Here is an 18,370-nt window from a genome sequence, read left to right on the forward strand (position 1 = left end):
CGTATAACCTCTTGTTAACCTAAAACATAGGCTCTATACTAACAAAATGTTTGACAGCGGAGCTTAAAATCCATTTATATTTCATAGTATATATTGTATATTATTAAATAGAATTTGGATCCAACGATAGAACTTTTTTTTTCTTACTTTTGGAAGCACCTTTTAGTTATTACTCATACAAATTCCTTCATTAGGGTATCCTTGATTGTCTCTTTATATTTACTCCGATTCCTCAGTAGTAGCGGGCTCTTCTGGCTTACCATTTCTCAACAAGTTGAAATCTCTTTGCACCAAACTCAAACTAGTACCCTTGGACTTGTCTTCCCTTTCAAAGGTGTAATTGGCTGCATCAGCTTCAACGTAGACTAGAGCTCTGTTATAAATAATAATTTAAAGTTAGTAAATTTGCAATAATGGGACCTAATTGGTGCATTCAATATTATATACATACCCCTTTCTGACATATTGAGTCAAGAAGTTCATTTGTTGCTCATTAAAGACGGTAACGTTATACCAATTGGTTGGACCGTCTCTTCTTGGTTGAGAGGCAATACTGTATTTAAGGTATCTCTTGTCGTTTTGAGAGGTGTATTCAGTGAATTCAGAGCCGATACGACCTACGATGGACATCTTGGAGAAGTCCATCTTTTTTGCAGTGGCATGGAATAGACGAGTTTGTGTACGTAAAAACATCGGAATGTGCGTTAGACTTGTTATTGTTTTATTCTGTCAGTATGTAGATGGTAATGAAAGAAGACCAGTTTGTTGTTGATATAATAATGAATGAATTTACCGTGACGCGTCATTTTCCGAAACGGTATCGCCGTCACCAATTTGAAACAATAGCAATACTATATGTCTATATACTGCTGAAAGAAGTATGAGGACCGTTTGAAGCGTCAGATTAATAAAGTAAAGAGTTAATATACATGTAAATGTTGCTATTAATAGAGGATATAAGAAATGTAATGTTAAAACAAAAAAATGTGCATTGATGAGCAGAACGCATTGTCCATGGTTCATGCAACATGCTGAAAATAAAACAACAAAGGTCACAAAATCCTTAAATGTATTGTTTGTAGAAAAAAATTAAAAGGATGATATTAATATGCAGTTGGCAAATATTAGTTGCTTGCCTCTTCTTTTGCTACTGCTTCTGAATGAGTTTCTTGAAGGAAATTTACATGATCCTTCAGATAAGTACACATGTTGTCCCATTCAGGGCTGAACACTTTATCATTATAGAATTTAAATTCAACCTTTTTATTAGGTGAACAAAGTGTATCTCTCAAAATTTTAAAATTGAATAACTCCATATCAAAATAGTTGAACTCCTTTAGATCGGAAAACCCACGGAAATGTGTACCATCTGAATTTACATAACGACGCTCATTGTATAAATCCCATGGTTCATATTTATAGAAACTAGCATGGACAAACATGACGTCAAGAGGCTGACCATTTGGTGGAATCATTAATTTCTTATTAAACTCGTCCGCAACTTTATAATCTTCCTTAAATTCGCTATATTCTTCTAGATGGTCTTGGATAGTTTGTTTCACCAGTTGGTGTTGTGCGTAATCTTGTTGGAAATCACGCTGTAATAGACCAATACCTCTGAATTCATTTTCATAAAAGAATCCCTTTAATCCCAAACTAGTTGTAACTTGGTAATATGGTTTATTTAAGGCATGGGCGGCAGCAATAAAAGTCTCTTTATCACCTTGACCGGATGTGCCTTGGGAGAAAATTTGATAATACCAACTTGGTCCATATAGATTATAATATAATGATAATAGTAATGTATGGAAATGTTTCACTTTGTCAATGACCATTTGACCTGATTCAGAAGTTGGATCTGGAATAGTACCTTCAAGATCATGCATGGGGACCTCCTTGAGTAGATGATCACGATCCTTTAATTTATTATCATAATAAGATGGTGGTGTGATATCATCATTAATGTTACGTATTCTCTTCTTTTTGGAAATATTTATATCGGCAATCTTATAATAAGCAGGTGGTGTCACACGTCTCCAATAATCAGGCCATACGATCAACCCATTTTCTATGAATGGTTCACTTTCGAAAATATGATCCAAATCCTTCATAGCATAATTATCAGCATCTAAAAATAAAATTTTTTTAAAACTTGACAATAGAACAGCCAAGGGTTTAATTTGGTAACTTTGAAGCATCAATTTCTTGTTTAATTCATCAGGTAATACATCTTTGAAAAAGACACATTTACCATTCCATTTGGGTAAGATAACATTACAAAAATCATCGTCACCTTCATCTTCAGGTGGGATAATGACTTCAATTGGTAAACTTGTTCCCGTATCTCTTAATTTGGCAATCATGGTCATCAACAAGACTGTATATCTCCCCCCTCCAATGGTGACAATCCCAACATTATTAGGGAACAAGCTATTAGTTAATCTTTCATTTTTATCGTCAAACTTATCGCGAATATTTTTGACGTATCCTGAATGAGCTCTTTTCAAATTATTCAATTGTATACTGGACAACTTGAAACATTCGTCTAAATTCTCCATACTCAATCTTTCATTAGCGTCTCTTCCGTCGTCATTTACAGAGATGTCACCGGACCATTTACATTTATCCTTATCACGTAGGTCCTCCCAATTGCCCGGTGGATTCAATGGTCTATACTGATTTATAGAATTGAATAGATCTAAGTAAAATGCTTCCACTTGTGGGACTTTCCTCTCCGCAGTCGTGAGACCGGAAAGGAATTGGTATTGGAAGTCCTTAGCATCGTAATTCGAGACGTGCAACAGGAGGTATATGATCAGGAGGGCACATAAAACAAATATTGGGTTTTTCCTTCTACGTATGGAGTGAAGGAATGGGAGTGTCATGTTTGGGTGGTTAGATAAACTTGATCTTCTCTTTCCTGGTTCAAACTGATAGTGAGAGTGTTAAGTAGGTTGGAGAAGGAGTCAATAGTGTATTATAGATTCGAACGGGAACAGAAAATGTGCAAGGCGTAGTGAAAAGGATGTGCAAGGAAAGAATGATGCCACAAGTGAATAACGTCAATATAATCGTTATGGTTTCCAGTTAACGTTAGTTAAACTTTGAAAAAAAATTGCAAAGGCGGAGCAGAGAAAACGCGGAGAAGGAACAATAGTAAATTTGTACTCGAGATTACCTGCCATAACCGTCAGACTGAGCAGTAAAGAGGACACGATAGTCTATGTACTGCAACCGCAGTATTGAGTGACAGTTGGCTATGGCATGTGTGCTTGCTTCATTCTTTGTTGGAAAGGTTATTCATTGTTGTTTCAAAAAATTCTTGCAGGCAACCCTCAATTACGTATGTACAATAAAGATTATATAGAAGAAGGTGCAGTTGTAATGTGCCTCATCCTGCCGTAGTTGAGATTGGAAATTAAATTGAAATTAATCACTAATACATAATAGCAACGAATTTATTTATTGAAGCCGCAAAGACTGTAGTATATAGAGTGGATAATATATTCGAATCGTTTGATCGCTTAGATACCCAACTTGGTTCTTCTCCAGTTTCTTCTCTTAGCATTGTAACGGATCTTGTTGTCAGTTCTCAATCTGATCCATTGTGGCAATGGTCTGTTTTGCTTTTGAGCCTTAGCTAATCTTTGCTTAGTTTTGAAGGATTTCTTGGCCTGTAATTAAAATGGAAAATCACAGAGTGATTACAAATTTCATGTTAGTATAATTGAATTTTGGCGAAAGTCATCATTGGGAAATGTCTTAACGTATCTGAACTGGTACAGTATTTTTCCACTGTTTTCCACATCTTTCTTATCATATCTTCATGAGACGTTACCGTCAGGAAAGTTGCAACCACAGTAAAACAAAGATCCTCCACACATTCCAGTCCTAAATATAATCCACATCTTTTCTCATCAATGGTATTCTTTATCGTGGGTATAAAATATTGATACAAAAACCAGGTAAGTCTTTAGCCGTCATAGTTGTTGACACGTTCGTTTCCCAATCTTCTCGTTAAAGGTAGTTTTTCAGTAGTAACATACAGCCATCGTTGTCTATCTTCTTCTTAACTTACTTGGGGCAATACTGAAAATAGTCGTAATATCCAATATAAATTGATGTATAGTGGATATTGAATATATGGATGGATTGACAGTCCATCTGGTCTGCCTAACGTACCGCCTGGTGGGAAAAATTGCGGCGGCATTTTAGAAGGAAGTTTTCCTCGGTAAAAAAAACTGGAAAGAAAATTGTAAAAATTTGAATTTGAACCCAGACACGTCTCTTAATTACACCCATACCTCTAGAAACAGTCACATAAATATTTAATTGAAAGCCTTCCTTCATTCCTAATTACAATACCAAATACGGTTTTGGGATGGAGAAGCTCGGCAAGAACACGTTAATTAATTAATGAATTTCTTTATTGAGTATTTAGTAATTATAATACGATATAATAGAATGATTACTTAAATGATAATATATGAAGTGTAAGATACAAGAACAACAAATATTCTTCTCATAATCTTCTACCTCTTCTACCACCCTTCTTTCTGGTAGAATCAGATGGAACTGGGGTAACATCTTCGATACGACCAATTCTCAAACCGGATCTAGCCAAAGCTCTCAAAGCAGCTTGACCACCTGGACCTGGAGTCTTGGTTCTAGTACCACCAGTAGCTCTAATTTTAACATGGACAGCGGTAATACCAACTTCCTTACACTTAGCGGCAACATCTTGGGCAGCCAACATAGCAGCGTATGGAGAGGATTCATCTCTGTCAGCCTTAACCTTCATACCACCAGTAACTCTGCAGATGGTTTCCTTACCGGACAAATCGGTAACGTGGACGAAAGTATCGTTGAAAGAAGCGAAGATTCTAGCAACACCAAAAACTTGGGAAGCATCACGAGCTTGAACGACTATATGATATGTAAATCAAACACATTGTTGATTTTATTAATGTTAGTAAACTTGTTGTCATCGGCTTAATTTGAAATTTCGATTTCGACTTTCAATCCTCCAGTTTGGTTAATCTTTAATAACTGCTTGAACCTATCTGATTTCATGAGATATACTCAATCTTAGCGTCTCGCATTTCGATAGCAATTTTCTGTTTGTTCTCATCTCATTAATTTTGGCAGCCATTTATGGATTTGTCGTGGTAATCATCATCTCGATTTAATTAGGGAAGGTTCACATACCTGAAGCCATCTTGATTATCTTTAGTTTCTTTAATTTTGAAGTAAAGACTACTACACTATTTCAATTTGATAACTTTTATCACTAGCATGAAGACATAACCTTAGGTAGATTCCCGAATGTGCTCTCTGTGAACGGGCGGTAAAGTTTTCAAAAAAACTGGTGAAACACAAAATATTTTCTGATTTTATTTTTGGTGTTGGGAACGGGTGTAAACACCCATACATCTTGAAAACAGTCACAGAAAATTAATGGTTTAACGAGAAATATTCGAGTGTTGGAGTGTCAATGGGAAACCAATAACCAAAAGCACTGTTTCTAGGTGTTCGCACTTCTTTAAAAGGATGTTAACATAAGTGAAAAGGGTATATTTAGTTTATTTGAATGAACTTTTTTTTTATGTAACTGCTATATTTACAGATTCTCTATCATCATTAATATATGACTTTCGTAAATTGGTGACCCAGCCATGACGTGACCGGTTTCCTTTTACTACTTAATTCGGAAGAGGGTGAATTTAAAAATTGTAGTTCTCGTATGTTCTGCACATATCTGGTCATCTAATAAATGTGGACCTCAATGGGCTTTGAAATAGTACTGGTTCTTATATGTCAAACATGAAAGGTTATTATAAAGGGAGGTTTGGTTATTTCGCTAAAAGATTGAAATTATTTAACATTACTTCCACAACCAGACATCTCGATTCAGTTCTGGCACATCCTTAGAAGTAATCCCTGTCCCAACTTTTGAAAAATATTTTTAAAGAAAACAGTTGCCGGAATAATATAGTCTTTTCTAATACCATTGGAAAAAGTTAAAGCATAAAAAGACAGTTCAAGAATGTGCATTTCAACCCTTCCTGTTTTCTGTAGACTACTTCTTATCTCCACAGTATACTTTTTTCACGTATGAGAAAGAAAGTTATGTACCTAATACAAGTATTTTAAAATAGAGCTTATGCATACTTTTGTTGAATTCCAACCACCACATCCAGTGTCGCTAACTTATTCGGCATCGTTGATGGTAAAGTCAGAGATAGCTTAAATTAATATGTGTCGTATTTTCGCGTCGGTTCGGTATTTCGAATCTGGAATAAATCTTGAAATTTAAGAAGGCCCCTTTGTTAAGGTCCAAACATCATATATTAGAAAATCTAAACGAAAATTAGCATTTAAACGTTCCAAGAACGTTTCATTGACCCTGGTGGTTTAAGGTAGTTTAGCTGCAGTTGTAAGCATAGCAAGTATTTTCCTCATGATGAAGAAGGAAGCAGATGCATTAGCAACATTACTTGATGAAATCCTAATATTAAATCCAATTGAAAACCACTCTGAATATACTTCAAGGGAACAGCTACTAGAAATCATTTCAAATTATACGAAAAATGATAAAAGTATGAAAAATGGGGCAGAACAAGGATATAAATGTTGCGGAATGGCGGATTATATTACTTTGGAACTAAATAATTGTTTCCAATTATCAAATAAAGATAAGAACTTCAATTTTAATGATACAGATAAATGGGTGGATATTATTACTACTAATAACTGGGATTCTGAGGCATATTCAGCAGCAATTCAAATAATCATTAATCTTGCGAATTATTCACTAATTAACAAGCAGGAATTAGGAAAAATAGAACTGTTAAAGACCACCGTTTACAATAGACTATTCAAAGCAGAGTGCTGTAACCATACAATCAGATATCAATTAACCGAATTATACACGCTAATGCTATCGACAAATTGTAAACCGGATGACATTTTAAGTCTTTATCTGAATTATAACAACGAATACTTGAGAAAAACATTAGATTCATTAGCGACTCAAATATCTGACCCACTCTCTCAGAATTTTCTACAATTTGAAAATTCTTACAAAATATTCTCAACTAATTCGAGAGAAAGAGAAAAATTCACTTTCCATTTAAATATAGAGTTCAATGATATTACGTCCAATAGAATTTTAACATTTGGAAAAGGTCTTTATCTAGAAATTAGAGATGGCCAATTTTGCATTTCCAACGATAACTTTATATTAGCGCTTTTTGAAGGATACGAATTTCATCCTTCAGTTTATTATAATATTACATTGACAATGAATGTCGATCAGATGATCCTTTATGTCGATGGAGTTTTTGTAAATTCAGTTACAATTTTACGCAAATCTACAAAGAGGTCAATAACTTTTGAACTTGGATCAATGATATGTTCTTTCAAGCTCTATAGGCTTCAGTTCTGGAATATTGCTCTTAATGAATATTCTGTTAGAACAATCTTGGAAGCTGGAGCTCAGTTAAATACTGGGATAAATGAAACTTGGAGGTTTCCAAATATAGCAAGTTCATATGGGGAGGCTTTTTTGGAAAAACTTTACCACTCCGCAAACACCAACGAGATATCATATCCTTATTTTTTACAACAAATTTCTCAGTTATCTTCGAATAACCTTTTGCTCGATTTTTCTTTAAGAAATATAAAAAAGGAGGCTTTAGATACTAATTTCAGGATACGATCAAGCAACGAAGATCAAAATAATGAAGTTATTCAGTTTGGAAATATTTACTATTATAAGGGCTCGAATTTGGTTTCTATATGGATGTCGATAAATGCTATGAGACTCATCCTAACAAATTTGGAAAATTGTCCGGATTTTGATATTCTATTTGATAGTATATCGCATTTACTAGTGCTTTTAAGAGACACTCGTTTGCGTTCGTGGTTTCAAATTGAATTTGGCTTTCCCATGTTGGCTCACATTTTGACGACGAGAGTTATCCCAAAATTTAAAAGACCTCTCTCAATTGAATTTTCAAATTTATTTTTAGAGTATTGTGGTTGGAACTTTACTGATGTCGCATCATCATTGATAACAAATGATGTGGCTTATGAAAATCTAATCCTTAATTTTAATTTATGGTACTTTCAATCTGCGCAAAGGAAAGACCTTCTTCCTGGAGTAGAAATTATTAGATTCCTTTTCTTCCAATTAGTAAGTTTAATAGAAAATTCCAAATTCAAAACATTCAATTTAAAAGTTTTGAATAGAATAAATATCTTACAAAGATTAAGTTACCATCAACATTCTCTTGTTACAATTTTACCTTCGGATTTTACCGATTTACAACCTGATCTAGTTAATGTTTACCATGTTCTCTTAAAAGAGAATATCGATAGGGGAAACTTGCAATATTATATTCATTTTGCATATTTTGAACTGAAATGCAACCATGTTGAGACAGCTGATACATTACTCATAGCAATCGACAAGATCTACATAGATGCCTTAAATGAAGGGAATGCAAAGCTTATTGCGTTATTTACAGCATCTATATCAGTCAAATTTTTAATGATGATTTTAGAAGAAATTGTGGCCTGTAAAGGTGACCCTACGAAGGGAATAAAAATTCTTTTGCGATATTTACTACTGAATAAATCAGCGAAAGAAAGCTTTATTGCCAACAATGGAGTGGATTTACTTTTAAGTACAATGAAAAAGGTTGATATGATTTATTGTGAACCAATAATTGATATATTATATGGATATTCTACTGGTTATGAAATATCTGACGATCCATCATTAGGTATAAGGAGTAAATCAAAAAAGCAACATTCTTCTAGAATAATAGAGATGAAAGAGCTCTTGTACTTGGCAATATCAATGCTAGAGTGGGCAATTCTGAACGATATAAAAGATAGTTTCCAAATGGATCTGAATGATTATATTACTGATATCGTAGAGAAAATGATTGTTTTAGAAAATAATCAAGATAATTACAAGGTTTTTGATCCTAGGTTCAGTACAGTACTACTATATCTCATAGATCTACTCATTACAATGGGAAAACCACAAAATTCCGAAATATACATGCGAGCAAAAGAAGCAGTGAACGAACTGATAACGAATAATGTAACGAAGGCATTATCCGAATTGCGAACCTCTGAATTTGAAAGATATATTGAAGCACTTCTAAATTTCTACAATGAAACAGGGTTTATTCCATCATACTATTATACACAAAAAAAGAATAACTATTTCGACCTTGCATTCATAAAATTCATTTTACCAGCCATTTTTGAAAGATACATTGCAATTGCTGACGTGTTTCCAACCCTACTTTCTGAAAAGGGATGTTTATTCTCAAATCTTACATATATTTTCAACATTTACGGAAATTATTTATCTGTACTCGAATTGAATGCGAATTCATACATTTCATGGAGTAAATGCCTAATTATGTGTCTAGATTCATTGTTTTCTAAATCACACGCACATTTCAAAAACCTCTCAAGAACAGAATTTATTGATGTGTTCAGAACACAATTCTTTAGTTTTCTCTATGCTATTTCTTCGAGGAGTATCGAATGGAATTCAAATCTATCAAACATGTTTTATAATGATATTCTTCTTAACCAAGAAGTATTGTTTAAGCAAAGCAACAGAATTTTTGATTTAGATAGTATTTCACTTCTTTTCATTTTTTTGGGCGTTCAATTGGAAAAGAATGGACCTAATGTTCTGGTTATTTCATGCATTAGAACAGTCTTACTCTATAATGAGAAATATTTAGCAGATATTGCAAACTTCATAGATTCTGCAAATGAAAAGAACATTTATGAAATACTTGCCAAATTAATCACTATGACAGATGATGAAATACAAAGTAACTTATCTAAAAATGAAAGATTACTCTTTGATAAGCCCCAACAAGAAAGATTCAGAAAGTTTATTATGAAAAATATTAAAAAAGGTGATATGAAACCATTAGATGAAGACAAATTATTCGAGCATATTCTAACTATCAAGGAAAATTCAGATGTGTATGTTAATAAAAAAATGATGGATGCTTCCCTATCATTCCAAAAAGAAAATTCTGCTCTTGGAAAGCGAGTCCTTCAAATATACCACAAATATCTTTCAAACTTTACCTCAGACAAGGAGGAAGAATTCTTTGTAAACGACAATAAATTAAGACACTTGAAATTTCAGAACAAGTACACATTAACATTTCTGAGGAATGATGAAACCAAGTACTTGTGGACATTGGATATAACAGAAGATACTGATAGAAGGAAGAGAAGATTGATTCCTTTCCATGAAATTCATGATAGCGATTTATCCAACGAGAACACTAATGATGTTAAGAATCCGACTGAACTTAAGAATTCAACAAGATCTGTAAGAAGCAATAGTGATTTGGGATCATATGATTTACTATTGGATGAGGAAACAGCTGATCTACAATCTTTGGCTAGAATGGACAAGAATCGTAATATTCTCAAGGTATTGAGCAAGGCGGACTCTATCAAACATATTTGTAATTGTTGTCTTATCGTGGGATTAGAGGTTAATGAAGGGATTCTTATTGTTGGCCGTTTGCACCTCTATTTTGTTGGTAATTACTACTACTCGAAAGATCGTCAAGCCATAGTTAAGTTGACAGATGTCCCAGAAGGAAAACGTGACATTAACTCCAAATTAATAAGGGGATCAAATAACGTAAAAGAGGATATTGTGGTGAACCGGGACGTTTATAGATGGGAACTTTCTGAAATGACGTTTATAATTAAAAAACCATTTCTATTACGTGATATCGCCATTGAAATCCTTTTTGAAAACAAAGTGAATTGTTTCTTCAGCTTTAATTCAAGTGCTCCTAGGGATGAGGTCTATCACTATCTAAATAAATTGCCAAAGAACAAGAATGTTGATCCTATCTTCTTCAACGCTCTTCGTGATCTAAAGTCTAATAATTCGCTTATTGGTTCTAGAAATGGAATTTCCAAACTTAGTTTGACGTCTAAAGTTAAGAATGTTCTTTCCTCAAGTTCAGATTTGACAGAGGAATTAGAGGCAACAAAGTTATGGCAAAGGGGTCTATTATCTAACTTCTACTACCTTATAATTTTGAACACCTTGGCAGGAAGAACCTTTAACGATCTTACCCAATATCCTGTTTTCCCATGGGTTATTGCCGATTACACCAGCACTGAGTTAGATTTAGATGATCCCAAGACCTTTAGGGATTTGTCAAAACCTATGGGAGCCCAGACAGAGAAGCGAAGAAATGAGTTTATAGAGCGCTATAAGGCCCTTGAACAATTAAACGACAAATTTTCACCTCCATTTCATTATGGGACACATTATTCTTCGGCTATGATTGTGTCTTCATTCCTTATTCGATTAAAGCCATTTACGAAATCATTCCTACTATTACAAGATGGTCATATTAGCCATCCAGACCGTCTTTTTAATTCAATTGAACGAGCATGGTGTTCAGCTTCCTCTGAAAACACGACAGATGTAAGAGAATTAGTTCCTGAGTTTTTTTTTCTACCAGAGTTTTTAACTAATATAAATAATTTTGACTTTGGTAAGGGTCAGGACGGTCAAGATGTCAATGATGTGATATTACCACCATGGGCAAAAAATGACCCAAAAATCTTTATTACTAAGAATAGAGAAGCATTAGAAAGTGCGTATGTGTCAAGAAACCTTCACAAATGGATCGATCTCGTTTTTGGATGTAAACAAAAGGGTGAAAAGGCAGTGGAAGCAGTAAATGTTTTTAATAGATTAAGCTATCCAGGAACTGTTAACTTGGAGGATATTGATGATGAAAACGAACAAAGAGCAGTAACAGGTATTATCCATAATTTTGGTCAAACCCCATTACAAATATTTGAAGAACCGCATCCAGAAAGAAAGTTCGAAGGAAAGTATACATTAGATTCAAATTGTTGGGACCGTTTATCCACTAAACCAGCCAAGATTGTGCCATCCAAATACAACGGTTCATCGAATAATAGTATCAGGTTTATATATCAGAAAAGCAATACCAAGAGTAATCCACAATATGATGGCTTTCCATTTTTGAACATACCAAATAACTCCCTGAATCTTTCAATAAAGTTACAGTCACCATCCTCATTAACTTTGGACAACCTAACATGGAGGAATTTACATACGTGCGCAATTACTTCTTTCTTATCCATCTCAAAGTATATCTTTCTAACTGGGGACGAAAATGGGCTGATCAAAATATGGAAATTACAAAATTTGGCAAACGGTAATATACTGGTACAACTGGGCAGTCTTTACTGCCATATATGCGAAATCAAGGATATGCAACTGTACCCAGATCTGAATAGCCTTTTGACTTTGGATTCTTCAGGAAAAGTGATGCTCTGGGATATGATGAATTATCAACCAATACGAAGATTCTCCTCTTCTGCTTCCAAAATTGCAATATCTGAAAAATTAGGTACTGTCAGCATAGTAACTTTCAAGAATGAGCTAAGAATTTATAATTTAAATGGTGACATATATTTAAGTGAACAATTTGAGCCGCATAAGAAAGTTTCAACAGTAGGATTTCTGAACTTTAGAACTAACGACATGGCTTACCAGAAACATATTTATTGGGCAGAGCATGAAATTTTATTGCTCGGATTTTCAGGAGGGTTTATTGAGATATATGAATTAAGATTAAAGAATGACAGCTGGGGATTGAATTTTTTGAAGGATCTTCGTATTTCAGATGGCATTGAGCTTACATGTCTAAAAGCATGTGTTAGAATACAGTTAGAAGGATATAAGATTCTTCATAAAACGGAAAGTATTAAAGTGGAGGTTGTTGCTGGCGATAGTGGTGGGAGGCTATACCTCTGGTAAGTTCAAGCAAGATCTGAATACTATCTTTAGTTTTATTAAATACATAACTACACAAAACTGGTAACAGAAATGAAACATCTTGAATTTTTCTGGACTATGTAAGTATAAAAGAGATTTGTTAGCATTATTACTTGCCCACAAGGCTAAAAATACTATTCAAGCTTTAATCGATACAGAGATCTATACTTTTTTTCATCCAAGAACAGGAAGCAGGACCAGTCAATGACTCAGATAGATGAAGATTTAGTGGAAAGAAATAAAAATACTACCACTATAGTCCCTGTTCAAGGATTTATTAATTGAATATCAGTAACTTATAGAGATATAAAAAAATTTCGAAAAATGAAGATCCGATTGAGTTTCAAGATTATGAAACTTTATTTCGAGTTATATTGTGTTAATTAGAACCTGAATTATATTTTTAAACAATACGGATTTACCATTTGTTCTGATTGGAACTAGTATAGTATTGAAAAGCAATCTTGGAGTATTATTAAAACGAGCTCATGCCAAATTTGCAAGACATCCCATTTTTTTGAGAACTATTTTTGGCAGGTGAGACGTATCAATTATTGGAAGCCCCCCTCCATAGTGTATTCAGTTTATAAATTTTGAGGTTAGCCTTAGTTAAATAGCGGTGATCAAGAAAGTAATCCATCTTCACCTTTTTCATGTCACATTCGCTCGTTTAGTTAAGTGACTAAAATTCTCCATAAACGGATTTACAAGTACGGGTAATTAATTAGCAATAAATAAAATACAAGATGATTAAAACATGGAGGTATTATGCCTTCAATTGGGTTGAAGATACTCGAATTTAGAAATATGAAAAACCAACTACTTTTACGAATATTTTATTTACTTTTCTTCATAATAATAATTAATTTTCTAATAATTCAAATCCAGACAACAAACAATAAATTATATAAATTTATTAAATATTTTTTTTAACAACCTTTAAGAGAAAGACAGGTAAGGTGAGTCACGTACAATTAAAGCTTTCCCAGTCTTCTCTAAAAACCAGTACGACATTCCCAATGGGGAGAATATTCAATTCTTTATTATCGTAAAAAACATCACTTTCCACGTCAAAAGTTTCAATATCCAGTTATTTTAAAATGCGAAATGGAAAGAACAAGATGAGAAAAACAACATCAACAACATTCACAAACAAAGTATCGATACCCTTAGACAAAACAATTGTTAGTCACACTGGACAAGGGCTATATCACTAGACTTGATTGAATATTTCTTGATAGCGCTCACACTGTCGTTCAATCAGAATCCTGCATTTGTCGCCGCTTATTCATCAAAGCTGAACAATTCCATAAGATTAACAAATAAACTGAGCACGTTTATTGAATATTAAAGCAATTCCTATCAATAAATAAGTGTGTTCCAAAAATGGGGTATCCTCCAGGTCCTCCTCGTGGACTGAGTGACAAGAAGAGATACTATTATTCAAACAACCCTAATCGAAGGCATACGACGTCTTATCCTAGGAAAAGCTATTCTAACTCCACTCCTGGATTTTTCCCTCAACCGAATCCTGAGAATCCAGCAAGTCTGCCGTCTACCCAGTCTATTAAACCAACTTCTCAACCGGCACTGTCAACAACATCGAATGGAAACAGTTCAGACTCTAAAAGACAATCACGTTATGATCCAAACTCATCCATAAGACCTGCTTCGGCTTCCCAATTCAAACCTCAAGTGCCTCCAAATAGAGGTTCCACAAGTCGATATAATTCTTCGTTGGAGGCACCACCAGTGTATGCACCACCACCAATATCGAAACCCATTGATTCTACTACAATAAATAATGTTAAGCCAATCCGCTCACGATATTCAGGTAGCACCCTGAACAGGTACACCATACAATCTACTTCCAGCCAAACTCCTGCATCATCATCTGTTCGAGGAGTTAGCATCTCACCTTCATCTTCTCCTCTGTTAACACAGCAGCATCCAATGAAGAGACAAAGGATGGCATCGTCCTCTGAATTAAACAATAACGAAGCATTACAACGAACCCATCACGATATAAAAGAGAACTCAACCATTTCTCAAAATTCCATCCAAAACCCTAATAATATTCCTAATTATTATTCTAGAAGTAATACATGGAAATCACATGGAGCATCAACAAAACCAGATATGTCAAATTATAATATATCTTCTTCAACTACATCAACTTCTCAACCAACTATTTTGAAAAACCATAAACGTTCTTTAATCGAATCGACTTCTACGGAAGTTGAAACAAACCACATTGGAAACAACGAAGATAGAAACAGAAGGGTGTCCAATGAACACTTTAACAAAGATCAACAATCATACAAAGCTCATAAGGAGACTCATAAACATCATGCTTCATTCAATTCAAGTTCCAATCCACATTCTTTGGGATCAAGTTTATTTAATTCTGTACCAAGGACAACAAGAGAAACTGAGCATAAAGCTGCAAGCGATTTTAAGAAAGTGAAAACATTGAAGGAGGAGGAACCTAAACCAACAAAGGAACCTTTTAAGGAAAATCACCAAAACAAGCTCATGCACACTTCAAACGAAAAATCACAAAAGGAGAAGCAAATATCAGGTATGTGGTCTGCTCCTTCTAATTTTCAACAATTATCGCCATCATACTCTAATGAGGATAAATTTTCCTCTTTAAAACAACGAGATGATGAAACAGTTAAAGGGACAAGAGAAAACAAGATATCAAAAGAAGTTATTGCACGACCAGTAGAAGAGTACGAATACATCCATGATCCTAAGCAATTGAAAACTAACATTTCAGCATTGGCCTTTCAAAGTGTTACGATACCATATAGTGAACCAATCAAGCCAATTACTTCATGCATTTTTCCATTAACAGAAGTCGAGACGAAATTATGGGAGTTGAAGAACCGAAAAAGATCAGAGGTCATTTCGAGGCAAAAATATCGTTTAACCGATCCCATTTTTTCTATTAAAGAATATCCATTTATTGAAACCAACATGTTGGTTTATAAACAATCAATAAGAACTACACTTTCTCGTGGAATATCCCATATCAAGAGATATGATTTCTGGAAAGGTTTAGATTTAAAAAAAAAATATTTTGATTTTGAGGCTCGATGGGAAACCGATTGTTCCACCATGGATGCAATGAGTAATGAATTGAGAAGTGAAGAAATTGAAATGAAGTTAAAGTTAAAGGAAGAACAAGAGTTAAAGGAGAAAAAAGAGAAAGAATTGGAAGAGGAGAAAAATCAAACCGCCAATCGAAGAAGAAATAGAGCTGATTTTGTAGATGATGATGAAATGGAAAATGTTTTACTCCAAATTGATCCAGATTACAAGCATCATCAGGCCGCTGCTATTATCCCAACTCAAATAATAAACCCCTTGGACAAGTTTACTATTAATTTCAAAGATGTTAACAATCTTGTTACGGAAAAAGATAAATGGGCTTCAAGAATATTGAAGGACGGTGTTGATACTTTCACAGATAATGAACACGAATTATTTGTTGACGGTTATTTAATGCATCCAAAGAAGTTTGGGAAGATATCTCATCATATGGGCGGTTTGAGAACTCCCGAAGAATGTGTTTTACATTACTACAGAACCAAGAAAATGGTGGATTACAAGAGTTTGCTTCTAGAAAAGAACAAGAAAAGAAAGAGCACGACAGCCGCCAAGCGTCGCAAGAAAAAAGGGGTATTGGAAGAAAATGACTCGCTATTGCTTGATCATGATTCAGATAAAGAAGCTGTAGCAACTGCACCTGAAATTAGAGACGATAGTACGCATAGAAATGACGATACTCAAGAAATAGTGCCGGTGCAAAACCATGTGGAAGAAACTGAATCACCTAAGAAGATGGAAGAAATCGTGGTAACCAAACAATCTCTTCTTGAATCCCGAAACATTTTAGTCCAGGATCCACAACTTGTTCATGCACCATCAGCCACCAGCCAATTTTCTAACGATACTATAAATGAAAGTGATATTGAAGATGAGGAAAAAGATGCGACATCTCCCGACTTTAATGACACTGTTTCAGACACACATTCGAAGATCGTTGACGATAAGACACCTCATCTAACCGTTGACCAATCACAAATTAAGGAACAGGAACCAATTCAACCATTAGGACATGACAACAGTCAAAGTATTGAGAATATGGATGAAATAAATAGCCATTTGGATGAAAATGGGCAAAAGAAGAAGCAGAAACCAAACCCTGATCATAAATCCAGTTATTGGAGTGTAAGAGAAGCGTATGCATTCCCAGAACTATTGAAAGAATTTGGCTCACAGTGGTCCCTTATTTCTCAAAAAATCGGTAGCAAATCAACTACGATGGTAAGAAATTATTATCAAAGAAATTCTGCACATTTTGGTTGGAAACTTTTGGTAGAAGATGCTGACAATAGGAGAAATGCAATTAGATCTGGATCGGTACATCAATCACAAATGTTATTACAGCCTGAACAGATGCTCCCAACTCTTTCTTCAGGGATCCCCCCTCAACAAAGGCCTGCATTACATTTTTTTGGAAATCAGTCAGATCTTGATCATAGGTATTCGCAAGGTGCTGGAACTCCAACCAACCCTTTCCACTCGGAGATTGGCAGAGACTCCTTTTCGGTAGTCACTACACCAAGTACAGCTTTACCTCCACCTAGATTACCATCTATTCAATTACAATCGCACGAGCCAAGTTTCCCATTGAATGTTTCTCAGCAGCAAGCTACTAACGTTCCACATATGACACCCGTTCCAAGTAGTAATGTCACTAATCCATTACCGACTGTTACAGAATCGGGTCGTACGGGGAGTTCTACATCCGCTGCTAATGTTAATTCAATCCAAAGTATTTTGAATGCCGATAGCAAGCAATCGGATTCGTTTCATTTACCTGTATTCAAGCCCACAGAACCGGCATTACCTTCTTCTAATGGAGATAGGGTGATAATTCAAGGTCTGTCTACACTTAATCACGAACCAAGAACGAGTTCTTTATCAGCAATTTTGAACCCTGAAGTAAAGCAATCCACCATTCACCATCCGATGACGAATATGGAAGTGCGGAGACAAATTACTCAACCAACTGGAGAGCTGCCATACCAACCTTTACAGACCGCAATTCCTTCAGCAATGGCACCACAAGGAATTAATTTTGCCAATGACCCCTTAGCTGCTTTGGCGGCAGTTGCATCTGCCCCTGAAAACATGTCATCACTTCTCCCCAATGACAATTCTAACCGTGGCAACGCCCCACCAACCAGCCACAATTAGAAACGTTACCCATATCTGCTTGTAGTCTCTTATATACTAAATAGAAAGATGTTGTAATATTACGAATTTGTATATAAAATTTATTTGTGTCACAATCCTGCTTACATAACGCGTTCGGTGTTAGGCTTTGTTTGCCGATGTTTTTGACGTCCAAAAAAGTTCGTTGAATGTGAATAATATACTAAGATTTTTCGCGTATTT

General features: G+C 34.8%; 6 protein-coding genes across 6 annotated transcripts; 2 read left to right on the plus strand and 4 right to left on the minus strand.

The window, feature by feature from the left end:
• Window positions 1–219: 219 nt before the first annotated feature.
• Window positions 220–693, minus strand: RIM1 (Rim1p; the record flags this gene model as incomplete). The annotated part of the gene is made up of 2 exons (XM_003675251.1): window positions 220–373; window positions 452–693. The coding sequence occupies 2 exons, from the start codon at window positions 691–693 to the stop codon at window positions 220–222; spliced, it is 396 nt and encodes a 131-aa protein (XP_003675299.1).
• Window positions 694–1,124: 431 nt separating this feature from the next.
• MNN5 (alpha-1,2-mannosyltransferase MNN5) lies at window positions 1,125–2,885 on the minus strand (the record flags this gene model as incomplete). The annotated part of the gene is made up of 1 exon (XM_003675252.1): window positions 1,125–2,885. One exon carries the CDS (start codon window positions 2,883–2,885, stop codon window positions 1,125–1,127), a length of 1,761 nt encoding a protein of 586 aa, XP_003675300.1.
• Window positions 2,886–3,524: 639 nt separating this feature from the next.
• Window positions 3,525–4,052, minus strand: NCAS0B08460 (60S ribosomal protein eL39; the record flags this gene model as incomplete). The annotated part of the gene is made up of 2 exons (XM_003675253.1): window positions 3,525–3,674; window positions 4,047–4,052. 2 exons carry the CDS (start codon window positions 4,050–4,052, stop codon window positions 3,525–3,527), a joined length of 156 nt encoding a protein of 51 aa, XP_003675301.1.
• Window positions 4,053–4,522: 470 nt separating this feature from the next.
• RPS14A (40S ribosomal protein uS11) lies at window positions 4,523–5,218 on the minus strand (the record flags this gene model as incomplete). The annotated part of the gene is made up of 2 exons (XM_003675254.1): window positions 4,523–4,926; window positions 5,209–5,218. 2 exons carry the CDS (start codon window positions 5,216–5,218, stop codon window positions 4,523–4,525), a joined length of 414 nt encoding a protein of 137 aa, XP_003675302.1.
• A 1,242-nt stretch (window positions 5,219–6,460) lies between these two features.
• BPH1 (Bph1p) lies at window positions 6,461–12,880 on the plus strand (the record flags this gene model as incomplete). Its single annotated transcript, XM_003675255.1, has 1 exon — window positions 6,461–12,880. One exon carries the CDS (start codon window positions 6,461–6,463, stop codon window positions 12,878–12,880), a length of 6,420 nt encoding a protein of 2,139 aa, XP_003675303.1.
• A 1,404-nt stretch (window positions 12,881–14,284) lies between these two features.
• Window positions 14,285–18,169, plus strand: SNT1 (Snt1p; the record flags this gene model as incomplete). The annotated part of the gene is made up of 1 exon (XM_003675256.1): window positions 14,285–18,169. The coding sequence occupies one exon, from the start codon at window positions 14,285–14,287 to the stop codon at window positions 18,167–18,169; it is 3,885 nt and encodes a 1,294-aa protein (XP_003675304.1).
• Between the last annotated feature and the right edge of the window lie 201 nt (window positions 18,170–18,370).

This window comes from Naumovozyma castellii, chromosome 2, assembly GCF_000237345.1.
Source record: "Naumovozyma castellii chromosome 2, complete genome".
In the NCBI taxonomy this organism is placed as follows: domain Eukaryota; kingdom Fungi; phylum Ascomycota; class Saccharomycetes; order Saccharomycetales; family Saccharomycetaceae; genus Naumovozyma; species Naumovozyma castellii.